We start from the raw sequence: 14,167 nt of genomic DNA on the forward strand, positions 1-14,167 counted from the left end.
ATCGACACGATACTAACAAAAAAACAAACAAAAAATAGATCAAAATCGTATTAGGGAATCCCAATTAACGGGTGGTTCCCGGATCATTGATGTATTATTATTATCTCTATGCAGCACACACGTAATAATAATCCTACAATAAAGTTGAAACTGTTGAAACTGTTGGAAGTTGGAAAACGTTGGTTTCGGTGTTGAAAACATTACCCCGTTGAAATATTAAAGACGTTGAAGATATATTTTGCTTGTCGTTGAAAAATTTTATTGTCCCTTGGCGCTGCGTATCGGCCATATTGGATGGGAAAATAAAAAAAAACGCGCAGTAGGTACGTAAATTACCAAAAGACCATTTCAAATTAGGCATAATATCGTTCACGAAGTGTAATCTCTTGACCCTTTTGATTTAACAAGCCAACACTGTTGAAAACAATAGGTACATAACGTAGCTATGCGGCCGACGTTGGTTATTTTTTGCTAGTCGTTGATAAATTTGATTGTCCATTGGCGCTCTGTATCGGCCGTATTGGATGGGAAAATAAAAAAAAACGTGCAGTAGGTACGTACAATACAAAAAGACAATTTCAAATTAGGCATAATATCGTTCACGAAGTGTAATCTCTTGACCCTTTTGATTTAACAAGCCAAACTGTTGAAAACAATAGGTACAAAACGTAGCGCGGCCGACGTTGGTTATTTTTTGCTTGTCGTTGATAAATTTGGTTGTCCCTTGGCGCTGTGTATCGGCCGTATTGGATGGAAAAATAAAAGAAAAACGTCTAGCAGGAGTTACATAACCAAAAGACCATTTGAAATATCGAGTAATGTTGTTCACGAAGTGCAAACTCTTAACCCTTTTATTTATTAGGCAGTTGAATCGTTGACTGCGTTGAATAATATTCGCAAGTAGGTATTATATTTCAACTATTGGCGCTAATTATTTTCAACAGCGTTGGACGTTGAAACAATATAACTATTGTTTCCAACGGCTAGTTATATTTTGATACAGTACTAATTTGATCTACCATAATGTAGTTTCCCCAGAATAGCTAGTTATATTCAGAGAAATGATTCTTTGAAAATATTTATCCACAGGATACATCGGTACTCACGATATTAAGAGGGATACATTCAAGGAGCTGATCATCCTAAGTTTACATATAGAAACAGCAAAATGTGGACGACGATAATTGAAAAACTACCCCTCTAAGTGTTGTAGACAACACCATCAGTAATAATGATGTAATTTAAGGGAAATATAAATAATAGTGGTTACCACACCGCTATTATCAAATCAGACATTGAAATAAACAAAGAAAAACTATTTATGACTAATCAAATGCATCCAAAATAGGTCGGTGAGCCCAATATCGTTGGTTTCATCATATTAAAATGGATTATTCATGTAATAGATACATTATTTACATCAGACTCTTTATAAGGATTTTCAGAACCGAAGATACTAAAAGACACTCGAGCCACGCTTCACAGAACAAAGGATAAATTTATATATAGAACTATTGATGTCGGTACATATGTAAGACTTCACGGAATTTGTCAAGATAATTCCATTAATGCAACAGTTCTACAGGGACAAGTTTAGTAAAGTATTGGGTAAATAGCCAGAATTTCAATATGTTATTAGAAACTAAATAATACCTGGCTATAAGAATGGTTATTGGGTTATTTTGGTTATTGGACTATATAGTAGCTTCACCTCGGCTTCGTGGCTACGTTGCTGGCCGGTTGTCTAGTTATTAGTTATCACTGGTGATTAGTTGGTTATGGTTGTCAGTGGGTAATGGGTTGGTTTTCGGCTTACAAAAAAGGATTGCGTTACATAAACTATATAGCTCTGTCTCATTTCACCTCACTAAAGAAAAAAAATAATAGATATACATGCGCTATATCTACAGCGCTGTCTCTTTTTGTCATCGTCCGAACGGTTTCGAATGGCTCACGTGATAACACGAAAGTGGCTAGTAGCTAGTCAAGTATTCGTAATCACTTAAACCAAATAATCAATTACTGAACTGTCGCTAGTGTAGCCGCGGCTATTTCGTAGATAACCTTAAATGGTTGGTTATGTTATATAGCGGCCAATGCTAGTAAAGAATGTCCGCTGCAATAAACCTGATGGAGAGATAGTGTTGGGAAACATTGGGTTAAGACTTTGATTTGGTAAACTGAACCAAAATATCTTCCAAAGGCATTTATGACTTCTTTTCCCATCCACTTGCAGGTATTATATTATGCATATTCATCTGAAACTCTTTATTTCTATTTGTCTGTTCTACATGTTCAAACAATCTAAATGCCCCTTTCTTAAACATATTCATTATGCTTTTCCAGTAATTTATTTTCGGATCACCTAGATCGTAATATTATGGTCATAAATAGTTTTACAACTCATATGTTACAGGGTTATCATTTTTTGCGCATTTCACTCAAACAAAATAAACAATTTGAAGGTAAAAATGACTGTGTTTGTTTATTGCATTCTCCATGTGTAATGTGTACATAGATAAATACTTATTACTGGTTTTTCTTTTATCCATAAACACACAATCCGTCTGAGAGTCCTTTGGTTTGAGGTCAAAGGAGATAACCCAACTCCAGCACAAACCAGTATAAGTAGTGTATGTTTAGTATTTGAGTTACGAAATCATGAGTCACTAGGTAAAGGGCTATAAGTATGTATTATACAAAAGCAAAAAGGTCAAGGGGTAAAAGAAAAATCCATAGGATAAATCTTAACAATTGGCAAGACAATCTGTGCGTTAAAGCCAATAAAAAGCTTTTCCATAGAGAGAGAGCTCTGGCATAATGTAATTTGATTAACTTTTCTGTTTGAAATGTCTACCTATGCAGGTCCATACAGCTATTTTATGTTTACACTGTCATTACCATCGTGAAATATGGAGCTTCGAATGAACAGATTAAATGACAAAAGTAAGAAAAGAAGCCATTCTTTTATAGTTCAGTTGGTCAATGTAACAAAAGTGTTGAAACTCAGGTAAAACCGGGTAGTAAAATTAAAATGTTAACAAGCAATCTCCAAAGTGTATGTTTCTGACACTAAAAAAAAATTGACTTGAATTTTTACAGCTATTGACTGAAATCTGTTTGAAAAAAAAAATCCCCATGCAGCGGAAATAATTTAATTATCTATCTATAGAAAATAGCTTATTTATGTAAATATAAAATAATAAAATCGCAAAGATAACCGCATCTTCATCTGTTTACCTAGCACGGTTGATCGAAAAAGTTTTTATAGATAATGTTTCCAAGCATGACTGCAGATTGCCAACAAACAAACAATAGTTCACAATGACTATGTTTTCTTAACTCATTCGACGTGAACTGTTTGTGCGTGAGCTAAGCAGTCGTAAGCTAAGCAACACTACTGCAGTCATACTTGGGAACGATGGCAAGACATTATCGATCGACCCCGCTAGTGACCTGATCTCCTACTAAGCTTTGCAAACCGCCTACCGGTATTAATGCATAGATCTAGTTTCTACCAGCCATGCGAGATTAGTGCAGGGGTCAGAAATCTAAAAATATAAACACAAACATTATTTTGAAGTGTTCAAGGAAAATATTAAATGCAGGGCTTACTTATAAATTCCCAACTGGAGTCGACAGTCCATGTTTGATCCTGCCGCACCGGCACAGGTTTGATTCTCGGTGGTAGGACTGCCTTACCGCGAGGCCGTCCGGACTTCATTCCCGCAAGATTGTCAACGGAACTTGACGTGTTTGGGGATGAAGCTACGAAAAAGAAACACTCTATTGTAATTCATTGCAATATTACGAGTTAATTTGTAAAAAATATATATACATCACCTACAAATCAATGGTTACGTCAAGAATCTTTTTTTCAAACAAACAAAGATTCTTGATGTAAACATATTCATATATCAACTTACAGCGTGGCAAAGAGTTAATATTAATAAATCTAAGGAAACATGAAACACAACAGACACAGAAAATAAAAAGGTAACGGACTCAACTGGGAACTGGCATCTGTCTTACCAGGAGAATACTTTGACCACTAATCTTTTAAAGTTAAGTTTTTGGAAGTTAAGTTAGGTAAGAGATTAGTAAAGAAAGGGTAAGGAATCAACATAAACCGTAAGATCCTGCACAGAAAAGTCTTACAATGGCTGCGCTGCAACCCATAGCGAACTTTACTTTTCTGCACAGGGTCTTACAGCAATCGGTTTATTTCGATTCCTTACCGGACCGTGGGACAGTGAGCTAAATAGTACATTGTTGTGTATGACCTTTAAAAGTTATTAATATTGTTTCTTGGAGAAGAGGTGGCAGGTTCAAAAATGGTATGTATGTTTCTTCGCAATCGAATTCCATTCAAAATTGAAACAACTCAAGAAATAACTTTACAAAACATGTCTACAAAACAATACTTCTTTTTGCCTTCATTTCTCCTCTCTTTTTTTGATCCTCTAATATTAAGCAGGTGATAATAACATTGATAGAATATTATAATATAATAGTGATAATAATGTAATGTAAAAGTTTTTCATTTAGTCAGCTTCTGTGGGTGTTCCACATACATATCAGGATCTTGAATGAGTACAAATAATGAAATGAAGAAAAGTCGATATCAGGATTTAGGAATTGATTTGATTAACCCATTGGCCCGAGACTAATTAAGCTAGTAAATTGGCCCTCACTCCAGAGTTAATTTTGTACCAAAAATTGGAAATCTGCATTGGTCTACTAAATGTAACATAAATGAGTTAATTTTATAATTTTTTTTTGTATTATTTCAATGTATGGAAAAAAACACAGATATTTTAGACATCCCAGAGCCAGGGTTTGTGCAGGAACATGAGACATACACCCGTCTCATAGCCGTGTTTGAGGTCAATAGGTTAATAAAAGTCAGTTGACATAACACAATAGAATGTAAAATTAAAAGACTTACGCGAGAGCTCCTCGATGCTTTGCATGTCCCTCAGGGGCAGGTAGGGATGTCCATGTGTCGGGGGCTCGCTGTACCTCTGTGCCGGGCCGATCCCGGGCATTCCTCGCACCACTCTCCTCCTCTGGACCAGGGGCACAACAGCCTGCAGGAGATAACATGAATTAGATTGGCAGAAATCAAAATGTACATAATACTATACTAATAATCTTCGGTACCACAATATAGTCTCAATGAAATCTTACTAAAGTTTGATTGTAAATTAAAATGTTTCCCAGATTGTCCCGGGAAGTTATAGCATCATTTCAATAAGTAAAATTAAAAAGAAGACTTCCATTTGAAACCAGACCCGATGCCATGATTTTCAAATACAATGCAAATATGTTTATTATATCACAATATTAAACATGCAATACCAATACATAAGACGGAGAGGTCTGGATCATCATGTTATTTCTGAGATCTTTCTACCTAACCTTAGGGAGTAAGGCTAAGACCCGTGGCTCCATCCAAGGCCTTCCCTGTGGAGGCACAATTGGAGCAGTACGCTCTGGGCGCCGACTTGTCAGGGTGCCAAGGCGCTGATAATACATAATACCTAACACCTAATACAGCACCCTTCAGGTTTTAACTATTGCCTTCCTCTTGGGTTTGCGGTATCTGCGGGTCAGAAGGGATGTGCCCATTGTTTAGCATTTCTTAAGACCGATTTGGGGATGGTTGAAAACTCAAGTACCATGCGGAGTTTAAATGGCAAGCTTTTTTGCGCCTCTAGCAAAATATGCTTATTAATATGTCTATTTGTTTTCTTTTTAATAATGAATTAAAATTGCAATTTTGTAATGTTTTTTAAAGGAATAAAATAATAAATATATATAAAGAACACAATTTTAAACTTTTTTCCACTTGTTTTTATTTGACCGTGACCGGTTTCAGCCTGTTAGGGCCATCTTCAGACTGGTACAATTTTTGTTTTAAACTAGGGTTTATATACATAATTCAAACCAACCTACTATGTTAACCCCTCCCCTCAATGTAATTTGCCTATGTATATAAACCCTAGTTTAAAACAAAAATTGTACCAGTCTGAAGATGGCCCTAACAGGCTGAAACCGGTCACGGTCAAATAAAAACAAGTGGAAAAAAGTTTAAAATTGTGTTCTTTATATATATTTATAATGGAATTCCACCACGAAATAACAGTTTCAAATATTAAAAGAATAAAATAATAAAATAGAGTTATCCTCAAAAAGATTATTTAAAACGTTTAACATGATTTTCCAACGAATCATACCTCTTTGATTGCATCCACGGGGTCTGCATAAAATGGGCTATTCTGTTTCTCCGTTTGCTGGTCATCATCAGTGCTGTTGCAAAAATCATTAGTCAGCAATAAACACTCATCATTACTAATATTCTTGTTATGATTCTCCCGTTCAATCTCCTCATCTGTCCTGCCGACAAATTCGCTTTGTTTCAGTCTTTCGTTTGTGTCATTTGTCATCTGTTCGTTGGCATTCTTTATAAGGTTCAGTTTGTCCGGTCTCTTGGGAACTGGTTCCCCCTTGCTGTTGGTGGTTGCTATGATCATGGAGTTTTTCTCTGCGGATTCCAGAGAGTTTTGGTGAGCCAACTTTTGCTGGGCGGCCAGCTTCAGGGCCATGAACTGGTGGTGCTCCTTGTCGGAGTCATTGTCCGTTGTGATGGGAGAGCTGGGACTCAGGATGTTGCTGTTGAGCGATGTGACTTTTGCTGAAAATAAAAATGGTTTCATTAACTAATCATTCAATTTTTATTTTTATTTTTACATATTATCAATCATTAAACATACTAATTTCAGTTGGGGGGTCTGTCTGTGACAATTTGTAACTCCGCTTCAAGGAACTCAGATTTGTTTTCAATTCAAGCATAATTTCAAAATTGGAACTGATGTGTCAAGAATTCAAATAAAGCACCTACCTATATAATATATATGTATTTTTTTATAGGAAAATTATTTTCATTCCATATTTGTAATGCATGTATTTGTTTTGTTTAAATTTCTTAGGGTTAATCATGATATAGTTTTGAAATAAACATGACCGTTCCCGATTACCTGATAATTTGTGAATTCCTTGTATTACCACCGCATTGAAGATAATGCATCATCAATGAAAGATGTTGCTTGTGTAATAATTGAGGACTTAGCTAGGAGATGAATTGAACACACAATGCTGGGTAAGAACCAGGCGTAATTTCTGAGATTTCTCTCCTGGGGAAGTTTGGCTGCTACTAAAAACTAATTAAATTGTAATTTTGTAATGTATTCAAAATGAATAAATTTTATTTTATTTATTTATTTATTTCAACGAAAATTTATGATATATTTTGAATGTTATTTCAAGCGGCATGCTAGGGATGCCCCTGTGTTATGGCGGTTAAATAATTAAATTTGTTAACTTGTAGCAGTTCACTTTTGCCCTGCCACTAATTATCAAACTTCTTACAAGAGCTCTATGTAGTATAAGACGTGTGCTCTTTGGGCCGTTCTAGAAGGAAGCTCGAGTCATGATTTGAGAATGCGAGTACCAAACGGGCAGCCAGCCGGTGAGACGTGTCTACAGGGCGCGATGACGCAATCAGCTAGATAAATTAATTCGATGGTCATCGGGTTGATCCTCTTCAAAATTTGCAACACTTTCCTAAGAGTTCCATGGCGCCCTATACTCGTGTAACAGGTCAGATATTTAATGTCTTTACACAATGTCACAGTTCATAACTTTTGCTACCATTATAAATTCCATCCGTGCATTCAATACTTTGTATTGCCGCTCACCTCTGAGTTTAATCTAATTTTGTTGTAACAGAGATCTCCAGCTCTATGCGATATTGAATTAAATGTAATATTGAACTTCTTTTCTCTTTTATTTCATTATCGTAGTAATTCCCGATGTTGGTTATCCATACATGTTACAACTGCTGGTTGAGATTGTACATGTAGTTTTGAATGACGCAGGCGATATTATTACTATCTAATAAAACCTGTTACAAACTCTGCTAATAACCGGTGAATAATGCTGAAGTTTAGGATTCTGTAACGTTTCAGTACAATCAGTGTCCGATATTATTATTACCGACCATCGAACGCCTCTATTTACGGAGTATCAAGCTAGCGAAAAGATGGGTTCATGATTTATAAATTGATTGGGTTCATAGTTTTAAAGTTGAACCAGTAAATTTGACCTGACAACATATGTGCAATTTTAACACACATGCAGAGTCAAATAATCATTTGTGTATATTATTTTCATTAATATATATTATTTTCAACTTTGATTCTCAAATGTATTCATTATTATAGACCTACCGTCTCTCAGATATAATGAGACATAAATATTATGTATTATGATTATTAATATTATTGAACTTACGCAAGGTATCGGGCAGCAGGTCTGGCCGCTTACTGATGAGCATGCCGCTACCCAGGGCGTCCCTCTGCGGCCGGAAAGTGGATCTGGCGGGGCCCTGGGGCCCCCCTTGCTCCGGGCCCCAGATGTCCTCATAGTCGGAAGCCTTATCACCCAGAGAACTGCGATAGTATACTCCGGGGGACTCCAGAATATCACTCTCCTGGAAATATGGACGGAATGAAGACATTGTTGCAGTTGGATGAGGAATTGAGAAGAATGGCTGTAGACCAGAGCCAATGAAGAACATTTTACACTCCTGCAAATCGATACAAGTAATACATTGGGTATTTTGAATTAAGTACATACTATGTTTGACAGTACATATACAAAATCACTTTTGTGGACTGATTACAAAAATCGGTTCTGTGAACCACAAAATATAGATTTTTTTGGAAAGCTTTAAAGATTTTGTAATGAAACTTTAAACATAATTAATTCTTTAGTAATTACACAACTTTAAGCCACTTATGCTAAAAATATAGTAAATATTTAACATAAAAATCGCGCGAACTCTTTTTGGCCTGCCTGGATAAATGACCCAACAGAATGTAAGTTTATCCAGCGTTTCTTCGTTATCACCATTGACGTTAACATTAATACATTGTGTTAATACTTAGCTATAGTCTATTAGTATTATTACGCCATCCCAGTAAATCTTAAATATAAGGTGCCATTACACAGCAAAAATGCCAGATCTCAAACGAATGTGGTTACGATAAACAAAGTCAATTTAGACGCACATTTTATTTTATAGTGATTTATTTCTGGGGTATTATGATGTGTTGCGTTACCTCCTTCTTTAGCCAAAAGAAAAACATAGTGCAACAAGGCAAAATACCCCAAAAATAAACCAATATAATACTTTTGGCAGTGAAATATTTCAAATCAAATTGCACATTTTGTTGTTTGAATTCTACTAATCTGCAACCGTACATAGTTATTTAGAGCTCGAAATGCAAGATAATTTTGTTAGGATACTTCATGGATCACATGTGTGGCTAATTGAGGATGGGCAAATCCATGATGATGAAATAAAATAAATTGAAATTGACTAATAAAAGTTAATTAAAATTAAATTATGAAATTAACTAATAAAAATTTATTGAAATTAAATTACGAAATTAACTAATAAAAAATAATTGAAATTAACTTATAAAAATTACTTAAAAATTAATAGAAATTAACCAATAAAAAATTAATTGAAATTAAATTATGAAATTAACTAATAAATCCATGATGATACATTAGAAGATAGACGTAAAATAAACGATTTAATGTTCTTATTCAAAATACTTAACTCTAAATTCGACTGTTGTGAACTCCTGCAACTTATAAACATACAAACACCCACAGTAACAACACGACAAAATACAATATTCTACAGCAGCACACATAAGCGTAACTACATTGCCCACTCTCCGATACAACGACTTCACACCATGGGAAATCATTACTTGGGTGATGTTGACATATTCAATACCAACTTGGCAAGTTTTGTGGATCATTTAAAACATTTATTTCAACAATACTCCTAAACAAATCATGTAAACCAACAAATAGCTGTAATTTTCTGTTTTTGTTTCTTGTGTTTGTATGACTTGTTGCATAGCTTTTATCAAATGTAATTTTATTCTTATTTTTTATGTTTGAAAGTATTTGTCAAATTAAAATTATACTACCAACCATGTAAAAGCCCTCTGGGCGTTAAATAAATAAATAAATAAAAAATTAGTTAATTTATTAGTTATTCTCTCTTGTTGGAAATATCAATTGTATAATAATTTCAAACCTTCTTCAGTTCCAGCACATACCTAAATTGAAAATGCTTTCTAAATAATAAATAAAACATTTTAACCAGCTACTATATTAAATTCAAGCCTAATACTGCACAACACTTCTTTAAAAAGCACTCCCAAAAGAACAACTAAAGTAGAATTGATTTGTAATGTGCGTTGTATTCAAATAAAACATCCAAGTTGGTGAATAAAATACAATGCATCTCCGTCTGCCTGTTTGTTAAACACATTTTATTTTAAAATCATTGCAGCAGCCAAGATCAAAAATGTTTATTTTATTAATGCTTTGACTTTATTCAACCATCATATTGTGAATCATCAAAGAAAATCAGATCAAATTTTAGCAACTAAACTACTCGTAACAATAATCTCTCATTAAAATGATACAACACAACAGTTAAAAAGTTTTGTTATTTCTGAATGCAAATCGCTTTACGATAATAAAAACCATGCTATGAATATAACTTACACAACCCAAAAACTAAAAATATTGTTAATTTTCAAGAAATTCAACCTCAGACACATTTTTGTATTAGTTTCACGTCTACCAAACCCGGAGTACAGAAAATAAACAAATAGCCAACAAAATGATGAACGAGTCTAAACCATTAAAAATGGTAAAAGAAACTTGAATGTGTTATGTCATTGTTTTTATCCGGTTATAACTACCAAACTGTGTAAGGATAGCAGCAATGTCCACAAAATTGATAAAAGACTAAATATATTACATGGTGGTGAGACGAAGAGTGGTAGACGTGGTGCTAATAAGGGCCAACTCACCTGATAATGTCGGGATTCCTTCCTGTGAGAATGTTTGCTCTTTCTGGATCTTCCCGAAGTAGTTGTGCTCACAGTGTTAGTGTTTGGAGACAGGATCCTTTCTCGATCCTTCCCCATCAAGGGGGAATTGAAAGCAGAATTATTAGTGAAGCTGTTTTGGTTGGAAACAGGTGAGAAAACTGAGCTCTTTGCCGAAATGGGAGAACTTCTGCTCAAAGGAGAGAAAAGCTCGCTCTTGTTCAAAGCCGGACTTGTCACTTGACTCGGGGAGAAAATCCCACTCTTGGAAGACATTGTAGCATTCGAGAGTGGAGAATTGATTTGACTAGGAGAAAATATGCCGCTGGTAACGGAGTTTGATCCATTTGGAGATGGAACCAGATTTGTCGGAGAAAACACTCCATTCTTAGAATTGAAACTGTTCATGATTGGTTCAGGAGAGAACGGAGTGCTTTGGGGACTCTGTGAAATGATTCCCGATGTTGGATCCTGGCTTTGCCTCCTTCTGAGACTGCTCTGCAGCGAAGAAGGTAGGATATTTATGCATTCGCCTTCAGGAGATAGTCTCTTGGACGTTGTCTGAAAAGGGGAGTCAATATTACAGTCACACACAAGCAGTTTTTGTTAATTATTATTTTCATTGATACACATAAATTCGTGTTAATCAAGTTAATACACAATGATATTAATGACATAAAACAAACATTCGGATGCTGTTAGAAATCCCACAAAAAAGATATGTATATGTAGTTAGTATATTATTTCATCGGAATTTATGAAGAGTCAAAGATATTCACTACAAAGCTAAACGATACCAGCGAGCCCTAGAATATCAAAAAATATGAATATAAATAATAAATTAATGTATGCCATTTGTAATTTCTGTTGTTGACACATTAATAATGGCAGGACTTTGTGGTAATAATGTCCAACTTTTCAGAAGCTGTTGCTGGCTAGAAAATGAGACCGAAGAAAACTTTAGTCAAAATCATAACAGGGCCATACAAACAACAATTATTCAATTGTTATTAGAATGTCTTTAACTCCCCAATATTTTCTTCCGAAGTATATATACATATAGTATTGATTTGCCAATGAAAGAAAAGGTATGGTATTCACCTGGCAGAAATTGCTGCTAGAATGCAAGCTGGAATGTCCATCGTCAAAGCTGTTATTATTGTTAGTAGAGTTGCTTTTAACACTGTCGGTATTCGGAGACAGCAGTTCTTCCAGAGTGTTCTGACACGAAGAGTTGTTCTGATTATGTACGCTGAACGTGACAGTTGTCGTGACGGTTATATTAGCTCCCGCTGAGATCTGTTGCGATTGTGATTTAGCCGAGGGAATGAACGATTGTATCTCGTTGGACAGAGGGTTATTGTTGTTATTGAAGGGGGGCTTAGCCCAGCGAGGGGGCGGGGGAGGGGGGAGGGTTTTCCCGCCTTGAGAAGAGAGAAGAGGTGTTTGAGGGAAAGCAGGACTCGACTGATGGGTTATGTGAGCCTGTAAGTAATAAAGCGCAGTTATAGGATTAATTAGACAACATATAAAGCAAGATGGATTAATGACTAATTTATTCCACATTCTAAATCCACTTTGAAAATGAATTCTATGATGGACGAACTTAATTATGTATAATTTTTTTTTAAATGTTTATTAGAAGAGATTTAGAATTGCAACACATACAAAAAATTAATTATTCTTTATCAAATTAGAAGAATCAATCAGTATCAATAAAAATAACATTTTAATTCTTGAAGTATTAACCCATTGGTCCCAGACATATTAACTTTTAGGAGAGTACCTATGTCCAAACTGTGTAGGTCCGTAAAGGAGTACGGACGTAAACTGTATTGTAAATAAAAATCGCTCAATTAAATTGGTTCTCACCCCAGAGTTAATTTGAACCAAATATTGGAAATCTGCATTTGTGAACTAAATCTATTACAACTTTTTGACTATAAGTTTAAATTTATTTGAATTGAATATATGTGTAAATACGGATGAAAAAAGTAACTTTCAATAAAAAAAATATATTAACCTTAAATACCTACATATAGATTTAAAAATATATATTTATAAAGACACAAAAGTATCATTGGTAATTATAGGCATGATTTATTTTTTTACATCAATCTTTTGCATACCCAGTGCCATTTTGAAGAAATTCAATGGCTGCCGGCCTCTTAGAAAACTTTGAATGTTTTTAATGTAAATGTAATAAAGGCCTACATTACTGGAAAACTTGAATTGTAAAAAATATTGTACCTAATAAAAAAAAAAGTGGGTGTGTCAAGCCTACGCAAGACAGAAGTGAAACTTCTTTTGTTAAACCGTATGAACCACAATCAATTACGTATTTCACTCGTATTACACTCACGACGCAGTATACTAACCAAGCAGCTGATGCTTGGCGTGGCGCAGTTCGCTGGTGTCTGAGAGAGAGGAAAGAAGAGAAGAGAGAGAACGTTCGTGAGCGGCTCCCCCACCTCAACAAGCGCATATGGTGAGAGAGGGACAGTGAACGGTGAGCGGTGGTGGGGGTACCCGCATTTTCGTGTCGATCCTGACTCGGTTTTACTCCGTCCCCGAATTACGCGCCTAAAGAAGTTTCACTTCAATATAATATATTTTTAAAAATAATGTACAATGTACAGAAATAGAATCCCACACAAGATCGCGTAGTGCGCTCTAGCGAACGGATATTTTATCAGAGGGAGATAGTTTTAATTTTTTTTTCTGTAAATTATTACATATTATCAAAATAAATAAATTAATTAAATAAATGTAATACAATTATCATAATATACGGATTAGATAATAATTTTAATCCAACACAATAACGCAAAGCGCGCTCTAGCGGAGTAATGTTTTATCACAGTGAGATAAGTGTTTTTATTATTTTGCAATATTATTTTCTTTTAAAAAATGTTCTGACCTACTAAAAAATAAGATATTGAATGAAAAAGGCGTTAAAAACAAAAAAATAATGTGCGATGGCCGAGAATCGAACTCGGATCAACTGCTTGGAAGGCAACTATGCTGACCATTACACCACCAACGCCAGTTGTCGGGATGAGCTAAGAAGCATTTATATGTTACTTCAAAACTTTGAAAATTATTACATATTATCAAAATAAATAAATTAATTAAATAAATGTAATACAATTATCATAATATACGGATTAGATAATAAT

At 34.8% G+C, this 14,167-nt stretch overlaps 1 protein-coding gene across 3 annotated transcripts in view; it reads right to left on the reverse strand.

Annotated features, from left to right (window-relative positions):
- spri (Src homology 2 domain-containing protein sprint) overlaps positions 1 to 14,167 on the reverse strand; it is a 428,719-nt gene that overhangs the window by 56,132 nt on the left and 358,420 nt on the right. For 2 of the 3 annotated variants that reach the window (XM_089642791.1, XM_089642788.1), the window contains 6 exons: positions 12,090 to 12,473; positions 10,971 to 11,549; positions 8,356 to 8,554; positions 6,240 to 6,697; positions 4,949 to 5,090; positions 3,616 to 3,768 (listed from right to left, as the gene is read on the reverse strand). In XM_089642791.1, coding sequence (XP_089498917.1) covers positions 3,616 to 3,768; positions 4,949 to 5,090; positions 6,240 to 6,697; positions 8,356 to 8,554; positions 10,971 to 11,549; positions 12,090 to 12,473 — 1,915 coding nt within the window. The remainder of the gene's footprint in view (positions 1 to 3,615; positions 3,769 to 4,948; positions 5,091 to 6,239; positions 6,698 to 8,355; positions 8,555 to 10,970; positions 11,550 to 12,089; positions 12,474 to 14,167) is intronic. The other variant, XM_089642789.1, reaches the window with a different exon arrangement.

This window comes from Hesperophylax consimilis, chromosome 18 (assembly GCF_061612785.1).
Source record: "Hesperophylax consimilis isolate HC1 chromosome 18, BYU_Hcon_1.0, whole genome shotgun sequence".
NCBI classification, from domain to species: Eukaryota; Metazoa; Arthropoda; class Insecta; order Trichoptera; family Limnephilidae; genus Hesperophylax; species Hesperophylax consimilis.